Below are 14390 nucleotides of genomic sequence, written 5' to 3' on the forward strand. Positions count from 1 at the left end.
CACCTTATCAAAGGAGCAAATAAACTTTCTCAACTGTTGCTTCTTTGTATGAGTGCGATACTGGGAATCCAGGATCATTTTACCATCTCATATCCTAATAGCCAATTTTGTTTTAGATAAATATTGCTTAACTGTGATAGACTGTATTTGACAATTAATTTAGGAGGAATGTCCTTTTATTGATAGTTAAGCCTTATGACCAGTTGGTCCAAATATTTCACAGATTAGCCAGATACTTTAAAAAAAAATAAATTATAGCAAATGCGCAAACTCCTGTTGGATAAATTGAGAAATTTGATGAATTGATAAAGAAAATGCTCAGTGTGTATACCCCCTTTCTCTGGAATTGGAAGAGCCATTAAAGCTTTCAAGTCATATATCCTGGTCAGTGCAGAAGTACAAATGAAATAATTGTTACTGGTTCCACCATTGAACTGTACTGGTAAGGCAGAGTTAAATTTTTACCACTGATCACATGTTCCCAACATTCAATCAGTTCCTGCTTTTTCTTACTGTATAGTTAAATGCATTATTCTACATCTTGCATTCTGTCAGACAGCCTTTAAGGGACTTGAAAAATGATACTGTTTTTCCCATAGTAATCTTTCCTCAAAGTTATTTCTAATTTCCTCAATCTCTCTTCATAGGATGTGGGTTTTTTACAGAAGTTTCTCTCAAATTTCCTAGGAGTTAATTTAAACTAGAGATCACCACACAATTTAGTTGAAGCGCAAACTGTTTATTGTAGTACTGGAGGCAGCAGAGGCAAACTTAAAAGTAGGTGAGGATATGACCCATCTATATAGAGTTACAGGAGTCCTCATTTAGTGACAATTGGGACCAGGAACTTGGTCGTTAAGCAAAGTGGTCTCTTAAGTGAAACTGCAACTGTGCTTATTACCTTACTTCAGCTTTCCTTTGCTTTACAGACCTGCGAAGGTTGTAAATGCAAGGATTAGTCCAAAATTACTTTTCGTCAGTTTAACTGCGAACGGTCATTAAACCAGGCATGCGCTAAACGAGGACTACCTGTCTGTAAATTAGGATTCATACTGACAATTGTGCAAGATAATTGACGGGATATGATTGGATCTAACCACATACCATGTTTAGTTACATTAACGGTGGGATGGATTCTGTGAGATAATGGTTTATTGAGAAGACAAAAATACAGTAGCTGTCTTTGAAAGTTACTAGTACTTGGTTCCCAGAGCTTATGTTCACCTCTTAGTATCTTCTCCCAGCTTCATCAACATTCCTTGGCCTTCTAAATGTTTTATGGCTGAGCTGACAATATTTGTTGTTTTTTTAGTCCCTGGGAAGCTAATTGAGGGGGGAATGTTTTGCTTCATTTCACTTGCCCTAACACCATCTTTTCTCCTTCAGGTTCCTGTCCTCTTAAGTAGAAACCTACAACAAAACTACCAGTTTACTTTTTGAAATCAGTGTATATTAGGCCTAAATAATGCAAATTACAAACCAAAATATTCTAATGTGTTACTTTACAAAATCGCCAACTGTATTTTGAAATCTTTGGAAGTATTACTAGATTTATCATGAAGGAGCACAACTGGTGCTCTTTACAGTTTAGAAGCCAAAACACTGCACAGTCCTAGCATATAGTTCAACATGCCCATGATCTAAAATTTGTGAGGGTAATTCTGAGTGACTGAACATTTTCCTACACCATGCTTTTCTGGCAATATTGTATTGCTTTCGTTTTTCTGCATGCACTATATGGTACATGTGGAATGGAATTATATGTTCCGTGCTTTAAATATCAGGTAACATCTAGAACCCCACTCAAGATACAAGGTCGCATCCAAAGATCCAGTGAGCACAGATCTTTTCATAGAATTGGAAGATGAGCAATTTTCACCTATTGCTCCTGTGCAACTTTTTCAAGGTTGGGATGCTATGAGAAGATAAAAGAGGAAATGTAATAGCTATGGACATATGTATGAACTGTTAAGTATATCGTAATGCTTTTGAGCAGGTTAAATAATAGGAGTGCATTTTAAATGTAGGTAAGGCATTCTCATATTGAACAGGATTTAAAGATTTAGAGGTCTATGCATATGTAAATATAATTCTCAAAAGATACTAGAATGTAATGCATAGAGCATGATCTATTTTATTTATGAATATTCAGCAAGAAAGTGCATATAAATTTTGCTTGCATCTGCAACTGCACTTTTTTCCACCTCATCATCTCTCTCAAATAGATTTATTCACTAAAGAGGAAAAAAGTCTGCTCATTGAACTGTCTATGATAAATTAAGCTTTCAAGAACAAAACATATTGCTAAACTATCTCCAGGGCTTAATAGGATATTACTATCCTAAAGTCAGTAACAGAATAAAGAGGAATAAACAGGATACCATTTATGAAAAGATCATCTTTTGGATATGAAATGCCTACATTCTCTCAAATAAGGCATTATTTAACTATACCACGCCCTTTAAGGATGTGTTCCTTGAACAGGGCAGAACATTCCAATGACCCTGTTGATAGGAACAAAAGCACAGAATAAAAAGTATTGAATGTTCATGTGCTATGTACTTCCTACAGTGCCTAGCATTGGGAGTTGCCACAGGATGTGCTTTATACAGACACTTTAAGAGTTGATTTGTTTTTTCTTTTTTTTAATGGAAGCAGAGACACATTTTACCCTCAGCAGAATGTAAGGGTATTTTTTTTCCAGAACTATCTTCTTCCAGCTTTGCTTCTGAATGCCCAAGGATTTGTGTAAGTGCTACAGAGGTATGTAAGCCCTCTTCAATTCCAGGGGATCAGACCTGTGCTATCAAGCCCGTACATTATATGTTTTAAGATGGCAGCATTTCTCTTCTTTTGTATATTTTAAGAAAACATGTACTTTTTTATAGTGGCATTCAGAAGTTTTTAATCTTTTCCATTGTTGCAGAGTTGCCTTGCAGTTGTTTTTTGGTTTTCTAGAAGCATGATGGATTTTTCAGAGTTGTCTATATTCCTAAGCAAAGTCTCTAGTCGTCTTTTAATTTTCTTCTGATCTTCTATAGCGCATCCAATTACAACAGACTGAAATTTTTGATCCACAGGTCCAGATGGTATCTCAGATGTACATGCTCCATAAAGTGACATTAACCGGCTCTTTGAGTCCTCCAAATCATCCAAGAGTTTATTGACTATTTCGTCAATCATCTGGGTAGCACGCAACAGGGATTCCTGCTGCTGAGGATTTCTTATGGTTTCTACTGAAACCTCAACTGTGAGGGTTCGACCCATGAGGCGCTTGGCAGTCAGATTAAGTTCTTCTCTTTCACCTATATTTTGAAATTGAAAATTTGGTTTTAAAGTTTTACATAATGGTAAATGACAGGTAAAGTCAGAAGAGTCAAGATAAAGTAATAATTACTGCATTATCTTGTTACTACAATCCATAGAGAATGGAATACAGTAACAATTCTAATGGACTTGGTGATACTTAACAGAGTTTGACTTGATCAGTATTAGCAGTTTACCACAGAAGAAACACTGGCTGGATTAACAGAGCACACTGAAATAGTGTGGCTTGATTTGTTTTGGCTTACTGTTATCACTGAATCCAGTCAGTTGTAGCCTATTAAAAAATTATCACTTAGCATAATGCGTCAGCCTATCCACTATGAAGACACTAAAAAACAACAACCCTTATTTGCATTTGCCAGACACTCCAAGTATGCGTATATCGACTTTACACATTCAAAAAGAAGTTTGAGGTAAGAATTACCTTCACTAATATTCCTCATATCCTGGCTATTCTGTATATTATGGATCATTTCCAGGAGAGTTTCTTTTTCTTGTTCCATTGAAGATGCTGCATCACGCAAAGCTTCAACCCTGGGAAGAGGAAAAATTACCAATTTAAAAGAGTTTACAAATATCCTTATTCACATGTCATGTTTTCCACACACACCCCTGCATCTATTACTTGTTTATAAAAGCACCAATTAAAGTAACAAACTAAATTCCTGCTGCAACAATGAGTTCTCATAGCAAGTAAGTATCTCCTATTTGACAAAAGGACAAGATGGCTAATTAGAATCCTGGCTTGGTCTTATGTGCAAGAATTGTAAAATACCTTTTTTCTTATCCCTTGCCCCAATTGTATTTGCACTACAGCAGGAAAGGGGGTGGGGTGGAAATTCCAGCATTATCAATTAAAGAAAAAAAAATTCAAATATAAACTACCCAAAGGAATGTTTTAAATGTTTTAAATAAAAATAATAATCACTCTAAGTCATGTTTATTTAACATTGTTTCAATCTAAAGAATCAGGAAAAGCCGTCCAGAGTCATCATGCATGGGATGGGCGGCAGAGAACTTTAATAAATAAATATTGTAGGTTTTACCTGCAAAAAAAAAAAAGTTCTCAGATATTTTAGATATATCTAGAAAGTCTAGTTTTCATATATGCACTTCTATGATCAACCCCCCTGACTTAACAGTGGGAAGAAAAAAAGAAAGAACTATCACTTGACCCAGCAATATTGGATAACTTACTGAGAAGAATCAACTGATCCAGAATGCAGCCGCTTATGTAATGATGGTAATTTCTAAGTTTTCCAAAAGCTGCACTGGCTACCTTTCAGTGCAATTCAAAGTGCTGTTTTTCACTTTTAAAGGAGTACATAGTTTAGATCATGTATATACAAAACCACCTTCTCCCAATAGCTTCTCCCTACCCATAAAACTGGGAAGGCTGGCTTCATCTTGGTCCCTTCTCTTATGGAAGGTCATCTACGGTTATGGGGATGAGCTTTCTCAGTTGCTGTTCCCTTCTCTGAAACAGCATTCCTCCTGAGATTCGGTTGGCTCTCACTGCCTTGAAATTGGCGATAAGACTTCCACCTACAGATTTGGAGTTTGTGACAATTCCTCAAGGCTCTGTTGCTTTGTTCTTGTTCAGCCTGCAATAGTTTTTAGTTTAACATAGATGATGACAGATAGATATCGATAAGGTGATCTATTTCTGGTCCACTGAGTTCACATTCTAAACAGACCTAGCAAAGAGTAAATCTCACTAAACTTAAGAGTAAATCTCACTAAACTTAAAAATGAGCCACAACCTTGCCAAAAAAAAAAAGGTGTCCAAATACCATATGCTTTCTGGAATGACAGCTGGGCCTTCTGAGTCCTTCCTCGTTTGTAACTATATATAGGTCTCTTCTATCATGGCACCTGTTATACTTCACTCACAAAGTTGGACCATTTTCCGGAACAAAATTTCTTCCTCATTTTTGAACAGATGGAGAAAAATTTAGGTGGCATTGTGCAGTTATAAAACTCATATTAAGTACCATTATCATGGGGATGTAGCTATGGTAGCACTCAAACACTTCTTGTTCAGTCATAAAGTAGTAAATAATTATTTACTTGTGTGAGATTGCCATTCCGAAATAAACATGACAGAAGATTTAAGATTTAAGCATACGTTTTACAGGAGAGGCAGTTTATAGATTCAGAAATTATGCAATGCATATCATTCATAAGACAGCAATACCAGAAGAAACTTATTTTTTTTTAGAATATGAGAACCTATCTTGCCATAAAAAAACGTGACAAGTTCATTTAGAAAACTTATTAGCAATTCTGCAAATAATAGCCTTCTGGAGAATCTTAGGCTATAATGCTGTACACAGCTAGGAATCAGCCCTATAGTTCTGGTTTGCATATTTAGGGGGGTGGGGGCTTAGCATGATGTATAGATCAGACCATAGTAGTGAACCCAGCTTTTGTAGTCAGTGGCTCTTACTTCTGAGTAGTTGTGTACTGTTCAAATAAAAAAATTAAAATGAATCGTAATAACTTCTTTAAACATAATATAATTAAAGCAACAGAGTACATGATTTACCACATAAATAACACAGAAAACATAGAAACAATGTAAAATGCAGAACATTCAATACCAAATGAGCCTCCACACAGTATTTTTCAGAGATGGGGTATCACTACTGAAGAAACTTTATCTCTTGCCACAACCTAAGACCTTGGTAACTCAAGCCAATTTATATGGGAAAAGCAGCTCCTGAGATACCATGGTCCCAAGCTCTTTGCAACTTTAAGATCTAAAGTCAGCACCTTAAATTTAGACCAGAAAAGGACTGAATGGCAGTACACAGTTGCATTAAGACAAGATAAATATATTCCAATTAGTAGTCCAGATGAGGAACTTCATATTCACTACACTTTTTGAACCATTTTCAAGGGCAGGTAGACATCAAAAAATTGAAGCACTTTGTAAAAACACATGTATCTGTCATGAGTACTGATGGCGAGCAGGAGGGGGCCCCTATCCAGGGGGGAAAACACATGCGTAGTACTGAGGAATTAAGGAGCCATTCAAAGAGACACAGATCAGACCCGCCTTGACTTTTGGGGTTTATCTGTCTGGGTTTTTCCCACGCTTCTTCAGTTTGTTAGGATTTTCTGTCTTATGTAGCAGTAATAAACACTAGAGACCTATTCCTCGTCTCAGCGTGATTCCTGACTGTTAGGACAGTGTCACTGCATCTCCTCTGACATGTGTCTAGCAAACCCCCCTTTATTCTGTAGGTATGTACCTTTTTCATATGAATTTTCACTTATTATATGAATTTTCATATAATCTCATCTTAGACTTCAAAGGCTTACATTCAAATTTCAGTTCAGCTAAAAATTCCTATGAAACTTTTGATAAAATTATTTAAGCAAATAATATTTGATTTCTTTTTCCCATGAACAGTGACAGAATCACAGTAAATTAATTTCCCTAGCTAAAATTAATTCATTCCATCACAAACACGCACAAAAATAACATTACGGTGTTCATTAAAAAAACCAAAATGCTTGTGTTAGATTAAGAAAAATGAGTGACCTAAATAACTTCTTTCCTATCTCTCTCAACTATCTTATTCAGGAGGAGGAGTGCTCCAAATTACAGTTATTTGACCAGTTACTTATGTCTTCCAGCACAGGGTGGATTTTTCAGGATATCTATCCTGTTTAAGTTTAAGCAAAAATCCATGGCACAGTGTATAAAAGAAGTAAAGAAATGTTAAACAATGGGAAGTAATTTAGTCACTATTTAAGCAATGAGTCTGTTGTAACAATAAAAAAGAGCCAGAAATTAAAAATTTGAGGCAATATCATGCTAAGCCATTATGTGATGTAGTTTGGTTTTAGTTGTTGCATACAATTAATCATACTGGTTAGTAAACCATGGTTTATATCCTAATGTGATAAGTATGCAAACTCAGCTAATCAATGTTGGTGTTCAGCCAGGGCTGGCTTTATTTTTGTTGGGATCTTGGTCTCCCCTATCTGAGATTGGCTATGACAGAAAGTATTGTGCTCCAATGCTGTCCTGAACATTTTAGGAAAATGGCATGCTGGTTTCCAAAACCATCTACCTAAAGTGGGATGCTACGGAATGAGCATCAGTGACTACAGATCCCTGAAGCTACCCTGGGCTGCTACTGTACCAAGTGTTTATGTTCTCATCTAATTCAGAAGCATGAACATGCACAAAATCACGAGAATACACAGACACATTTGGAGGTAATACTTGGAACTCTCCATCTAATGTTACTCAGAATACAGGAGGGAGAGCATAGAATCAGACCTTCCATCTCTAATCCCAACTTCCATATATTCTACCAGCTCTTACTCCAAGGAGGAGAACCTTGCTTTTTTTCAACTGAGCAGATCCAAAAGGGTAAGAGATGGTATCTTGTTCTCTCCTCATCCATTCAGAATCATGTACATAAAGAGCTAAATTACACAAAAGGCTTTTCTCTCAGTTTCTCTGAAGCAACTCACCCCACCTCCCTACTTGGAAAGGTTACAGCCTTCCCAATGAGAAAGGCCACCTACGTGGCTAATGTCCAAAGGGGCTGAGAAGCCCCATCCCATTTAAAAAGCACCCTGATGATTATACTTAGGACCGTCAACATTTTCCCAGAGGCCAAAAACCTCGTGTAATCTTGAACTGAGGTCTGGCAAATACAACTAAGCAGGGGAACTCACGTCCGAGGTTCTCCTCCTCGTCCATTTACCAAACGGGAGAAATATTCTCGAAAGTATCCCAGAGCCCAGACCGAGATGAGGAACTTCAAAACAATCCAATTAATAGTGACTCTTTTAATGACGGGGCTGGGCCTTAGAACCGTTTCCTTTTTCGCGAGGAAGCAATATACAAAATTGCAACTGCGTCCCTCAAACTGCCATAGGATGGTGGGGGGGGCTAAACGCCGCGCTTTTTTTACACAGGCGCTCCTCCGAAAAGCCAAGGGAGCTGTAGCTCGGCTGGTCCGCCTGCCCGTATTACCTCCGTTCCAGCTGGTCCAGGCACTCAAGCAAGCGGCTGGAGCGGTCCGCCATGGAGGTGGAGCGGAAGAAGCGTCCCCGGAGCTGCTGACCCGCGCCCGCTTGCTGGGCTGCTTCGCTGCCGCCGGAGCTGTTCTTGGCGCTGCTAATCTTGGCCTGGGCCATGGCGAGCTGTGCAGCCAAGGAGCCGTCCTTGTCGTCGCCGGGTGCGTCTGCCCGCCGCACAGCGCTTGCACGGCCAGCAGCTGCAGCGACGATAGCTGGCGCCCCGGGGTGGACGCCGAAGCGGCCGCCGAAGCAGCAGAAGAACCGCTCCCGCCCCGAAGTCGCCCCTCCCCTCGCGCACTTTCAAGAGCAGGTGGCGGTCAAAGAGGGTCCGGGGCAGAAATTGTTACAAGTCCGCGTCGTCCTCCTGCTCCACCAACCCTTCTCGCGAGTACGGAAACGATTGTTCCCGCGCCCCTGAGCGCTTCGTTCCGACCAGAGCACGCCCATCCCTACCTAGTTAACGCAATCCTAGCTAGATTGGAGCGGAGGACTTAAATTTGGGGTTTGGAAAAGGTCTTTATCATGTTGCCATTTTAATATTTCCAGCCAGCTTGAGGCAGGCGCAGCGTTTGCTTCCGGCGGGCGCGCTTCTTTCCACAATCCCACCGCCCGCGATTTTTCCTCCCCGCTTAGTCACACAAACCAAGAGGGTGGGTGCGCAAGAGGTAACGGCACCTGCTGTTCCTGCTCCGATTCTGTGCAGTTTTTAGGGGTTTAATCTTCCAGGCTCTCTCCTTTTTAAAGAGTGGGGACGTTGGCTGCGTCAGCACGACACAATTAACTGTTTTTAAACCTAATACCGTTTTGTTACAACTTTAGTATGTGTGGTTAGTGTATGGTTCAGTGAATCATATAAACACAGAAAATGGAACCAAATCCTGGCTTAAATTAAATACACTTTGGGGGAAGTTTGCTGCAGAGTTGAAATTCAGTCCAGATCATACTGTAGTTTGGTCTCTTGATCATATAATATCTGCTGTGGCTTCAAAATACTTAGGTTCACTTTTTCTTGTGTTATTCTTTGCTCTTAAGGCACAGACTGTCTCATACATTTTGCTGTAACATTTTTGTTCTTTCTGAAAAAAACCATTTTAAGTTATTGTCCTCCCTCCTTCAGGAAGCACTAGCACACTTATTTAGAAAAAGCTGAGAAACTACTGCAGTGCAGGTAACAGGAACTGTTAACTCTGTGAGTTAACAATGGGCATGAACTCTAGAGACTGCAGGATTGCCATAACTACATTAAAGAAAATCTATACAGAACTCCTAAAACAGAATCTCATCACTACAGAGGCTATAAGAGGAGAAAAGGAATTTGCCGGACAGAGAATAAACTGAATGGCTTTTTTAATATACAACTGTGATTATAATAGTAAAATCTAATACAAACTAAACTTAGAATAGAAAGGAATAAAAACTGCAAGAAAAAAATATAATAAAGAGAAAAGAAATATATAAAAAGTAACTTCCAACCTTCACAAGTAGAAACAAATTCAATGACTCTAAGGTTACAATATTTATCTCTTCATCCCATATTCCATCTCTTATCTATAAACAAATCCATAAAATATCATCTCTTCAGTCCTGGTGTCAGCAGAAAGTCCATAAAGGATTGCCAGAAGTAGCATATCTTGTTTTAAACTTGATCAAATAAACCAATGTCCTTTTACTACCTTTTACTTTTACTAACATTAATCTTTAGTTCAAATATTGTCATAGGATTTGATTTCTCTTCATTTCTTCTTTGTCCCATCACACAGAGTTCTTCAAGGCTTTAACAAGCCTTTTGTAAATCCAATAGCAAACAATTATCCAGGCCACTCTCTTGGTTTGTCATTTGTATTTCCCTTTTAAATTTTAAAACCTCAGCCAGTTTCTTTTCTACATCCAGTGAAACATCCTGTCATTCTCTTGGCCTATGAGTTGTAAATCCACTTTTGATATCATCTCTATCTTTTCAGATAAAATTTGTTCTACAGCTGTCATTTCTTCAGTAACATCTTTTGGACATAGTCTATCCATAGAAGCAGGCATCATTACTAACATTGTTGATATCGTGGCTCCTATTTTCCAATTCCATTCTTCAAAAGTCTCCTTCAGTATTTTTATTGTTATAACATTTTGCAACATTTTACAGGCTTGTAAATCAATCTTCTACCTGAAAACTTTAGTCCCCTCTAGTGTCCAGTTTTTGGAATTATGAAATTGCTTATCTGTTATGTCTTGTAAAAAACAAAACAGAATCTATTTCCTACAAGAAGGAAAATCTTATTGTAAAAGTTTCAATATTCCAGTTTTACCTGGACCCTTAGTCCTTTTATAATTCGCTAAGATCAGCATCTTACTTAGCTTTTTGCTGTTTATTTCAGATTCTTTACATTCTTAAGCTTATGATTAAAATGTTCTTTCATTCAGGATTGAAGGCAGACTCACCCGGCATTTTCAAACTTGTCTTTCCAAAGGTCTCTAGCAGCTTAGAAGTAGTTAAGGAGCAATTTCTGAAAGTGATTAGAAAGTGAGATTTGCGAATGTAGCGGTTGTGAGCAAGATGGCTAATCCTGTTGTCTCCCAGTGCTCAAACCCTCAGAAAACCACTCTCCTGTGGTCTCCTCACAAGGAGCAGCCGTCCAGACCACATGTGGGCAATCTCCTGTCTTCTCCTTATCTGAAGAGGTTCCAAGGAACCCTTTTACTGACCTGTTCCTTGATCTTTGCCGTGGTCGTTGGCTCTGCTTTCACAGAGCTGTCTTCAATTTGCCATACCTCCCCTGGAAGTCAATAAACTGAAATTGTGATAAACTTCTGGTTGTGACAGGATGGAGTTTTGAAAATTAAGATTAAATGGGTAATATGTAACCTAGTTAATCTTGACTCAGTATGAAAAGCTAAGCAGGGTCAGACCTAATATTTGGATGGGAAATTAACAAGCAAAACCAGGATACAGGCTATCATGGGAAGTAAAAAAAAAGTCTATGAAGGCACAGTGAATCATTTTCATTTGCATGCCAAGATAGCTACAGTCAGGGCCAGAAATATTGGAACAAGGATAACTCTTTTGGTATTTGGCCTCTGTACACCACCACATTGAAGTTGAAAGGATACACACACAGATGGGAGCGAAGTCAGGACTTTCAGCTGTAATTCAAGGGGGTTGACAAAAGTGGGGCACTAACCATTCAGGAAGTACAGACAGTGGCATACACATACCCCCATTGTTGGTGGCTCATAAGTAGTGGAACGAATGGCTGACAAGCAGCTGCATCGCCAGGTGTGGCCTGTTTCCTGGGTACCCCATGACCAATCAAGCAGATAAAAGGCCTGGAGGTGGTTCTGAGTGTTACATTTACATTTGGTAGCTGTTCACTGGAACTCTCAACATGAGGTCCAAAGAGGTGTCCATGTGAGTGAAGGAGGCCATAATTAGGCTGAGAAGACAAAATAAACCCATTAGAGGGATAGCAAAAACATTGGGAGTGGCCAATACAACAGTTCAGAACATCCTGAAAAAGAAGGAATTAACTGGCAAGCTCAGCAACAGCAAAAGGCCTGGAAGACCGTGGAAGACAACTAAAGTGGATGACCGCAGAATTCTGCTCATGGTGAAGAGGAACCCTTTCACAACATCTAGTCAGGTCAAGAACGCTCTTGAGGAGGTAGGCATGTACTTGTCAACATCTATAGTCAAGAGATGGCTTTATGAAGGTAAATACAGAGGTTTCACAACAAGGTTCAAACCACTGGTAACGCTCAAGAACAGAAAAGCCAGATTAGACTTTGCCAGCAAACACCTAAAAAAGCCTGCCCAGTTCTGGAATAAGATTCTTTGGACTGATGAAATCAAGATTAACTTGCACCAGAATGATGGGAAGAGAAAAGTATGGAGAAGGAAAGGAACAGCTCATGATCCAAAGCATACCACACCATCTGTCAAACATAGTGGAGGCAGTGTTATGGCATGGGCATGTATGGCTGCCAATGGAACTGGGTCACTGGTGTTTATTGATGACCTGACTGCTGATAAAAGCAGCAGGATGAATTCTGAAGTGTATAGGGCTATACTTTCTGCTCAGATTCACCCAAATGCTGCCAAACTGATATGACACCGCTTCATATTGCAGATGGATAATGACCCAAAACATACAGCAAAAGCTACCCACGAGTTTCTCAAGGCAAAGAAGTGGGATGTTCTTCAAAGGCCGTCAGTCACCTGATCTCAATCCAATAGGGCATGCTTTTCACTTACTGAGGACAAGACTGAAGGCGGAAAGACCCACAAACAAGCAGCAGCTGAAGGGAGCTGCAGTAAAGGCCTGGCAAAGCATCTTGAGGGAGTAGTAGCCAAATGATGTTTCTTAACAAGCAACATATTTATCTGTAGCAACTACAAGTTAGGATTCTGTTACAAGGGTGAGAAACCTGTTTGGGTGGGGCATATGGTCCATGCAATACACGGAAATCACTTCTACAACCGTGCCATGAGTTCAGCCCTTTGCTCAGTATCTTCTTGCACAGAAAAAATTGCATTTCTTTCTAGGTCAGCAGCAAAAGGAAGGGAGCAATTACTGTTTTTTTCCTGCATACAAAGTTTACTGTTTTTATCCATGTAGAAGGAAGCATGGAGCACTTCTTCCTTCACAAGAAAAGGGACTTCTGAGACTGCAAATCTGGTCTTTGGCCCAGATTACATTCCTTGCTTTTGTGTTAGATTGAAATCATCTGCATTTCTATAACTAGAGCAGGAATTGCTGTATTAGATAAACATACCATTGTTTAATCTTTTAATCTAGCAGTAATTTTAATTGTAATTTTACTGTTAACAGGTGAAAATTATTAAATATATGATTAATAATCACATTAATTGTATTTAATTTAAATTTAAATTTTTCTTAATCCCACTTACCTTTTGGAATGAAGCCCATCACACTACTGAAATGCCACGTCCCTCAGCTTGAAAATGTTACATATAAAAAACCATAAATATAAATGTTGATATAAACATTTGTTGATATGTTCACACATGTAGTTAACACTAGTCTTTAATCAGTAATTTCCAGAGAATTTATGTATTTCTAATCTTCTACACAGAAACCTGCAAGAATGCATATAATTTAGCGCCAGAATTACAGAACAGCATAGCCAAGCACACATTTTTTTCAGGCTTCTTTTAAAAACAGGAATGAAAAATTGTACATAGGAAACAGTACTGTAACTCTTCTGAAAGAGCTACAGCAATTGCTGGATGCCTTTCTTTGTTTGAAATAAAATGCACTGCAAGCTCATGGTTCTAAAAACGTAACCATAATTGGAAAGAGTAGAAGAATGTGCATGTCAGGACAGTATTTTGTTATAATCTTTGGAAGACTGATTCATTCTTATCATCCCTTCTTTTCCTTCCAAAGATTAATGCTATTCAAGCATGCCATTACCTAACATGTATTCAGATCTAACCTTTTCCTAAATTTTGTATTACCTGAGGGTTAGGGTTCCTTTGAACTCAGTGACTTATTTCTGATTAAAAATTTAGAGGGGGGAGATATATCAATTTTTAAAAAATAAAAAAGGTCGTATGTACAGTATCAGGAATTAGGACGTTGTGGAGTTCAAAATGATGGTACTTACGAATTCCAGAATTCCTGGCTAGGGCTAATGGACCTAGAATCCAACAGCTGGAAAGCCACAAGTTCTACTTGCCAACTACAAATTAATAATCCTAGCCCAGAAATATCTGAAGTGAAAAAAACCTTTGATCCCACTCCTTTGACAGTAGTAACATTTAGAATACCAATGCCATGTCAGTCCAACTACTCCCCCCCCCTTTTTTTAAAAATTCTACAGTATTTACAACATCTTGAGATAAGAATCCACAATGTATGTGGGAAAAAAGCAGTTCCTGCACTTCTGGGCACTAAAAGGTCTTCCTTTTCCAGGACCATCTTTGTTCGATTGTAGCAATATCCCTCATTGGTTGAAATCCACCCATTTATATAGTTCCTCTGTAATATTCACTTCATCCT

General features: G+C 38.6%; 1 protein-coding gene across 1 annotated transcript; it reads right to left on the reverse strand.

Annotated features, from left to right (window-relative positions):
* Positions 1-2724: 2724 nt before the first annotated feature.
* BAG2 (BAG cochaperone 2) lies at positions 2725-8641 on the reverse strand. Its single transcript, XM_063313448.1, has 3 exons — positions 8330-8641; positions 3752-3861; positions 2725-3305 (listed from the first exon to the last, which is right to left on the reverse strand). Exons 1-3 carry the CDS (start codon positions 8491-8493, stop codon positions 2905-2907), a joined length of 675 nt encoding a protein of 224 aa, XP_063169518.1. The 5' UTR covers positions 8494-8641; the 3' UTR covers positions 2725-2904.
* Positions 8642-14390: the final 5749 nt, after the last annotated feature.

The sequence above is a fragment of the Candoia aspera genome, chromosome 1 (assembly GCF_035149785.1).
Source record: "Candoia aspera isolate rCanAsp1 chromosome 1, rCanAsp1.hap2, whole genome shotgun sequence".
Lineage (NCBI taxonomy): Eukaryota > Metazoa > Chordata > Lepidosauria > Squamata > Boidae > Candoia > Candoia aspera.

Coding starts and splice junctions, on each gene's coding strand:
- BAG2 (XM_063313448.1), bottom strand. CDS start 8,493: ATGGCCCAGGCCAAGATTAGCAGCGCCAAGAACAGCTCCGGCGGCAGC. Junction 3,862..8,329: donor CTGGACCAGCTGGAACGGAG/GTAATACGGGCA, acceptor TCCTCTTCCCAG/GGTTGAAGCTTTGCGTGATG. Junction 3,306..3,751: donor TATGAGGAATATTAGTGAAG/GTAATTCTTACC, acceptor TTCAAAATATAG/GTGAAAGAGAAGAACTTAAT.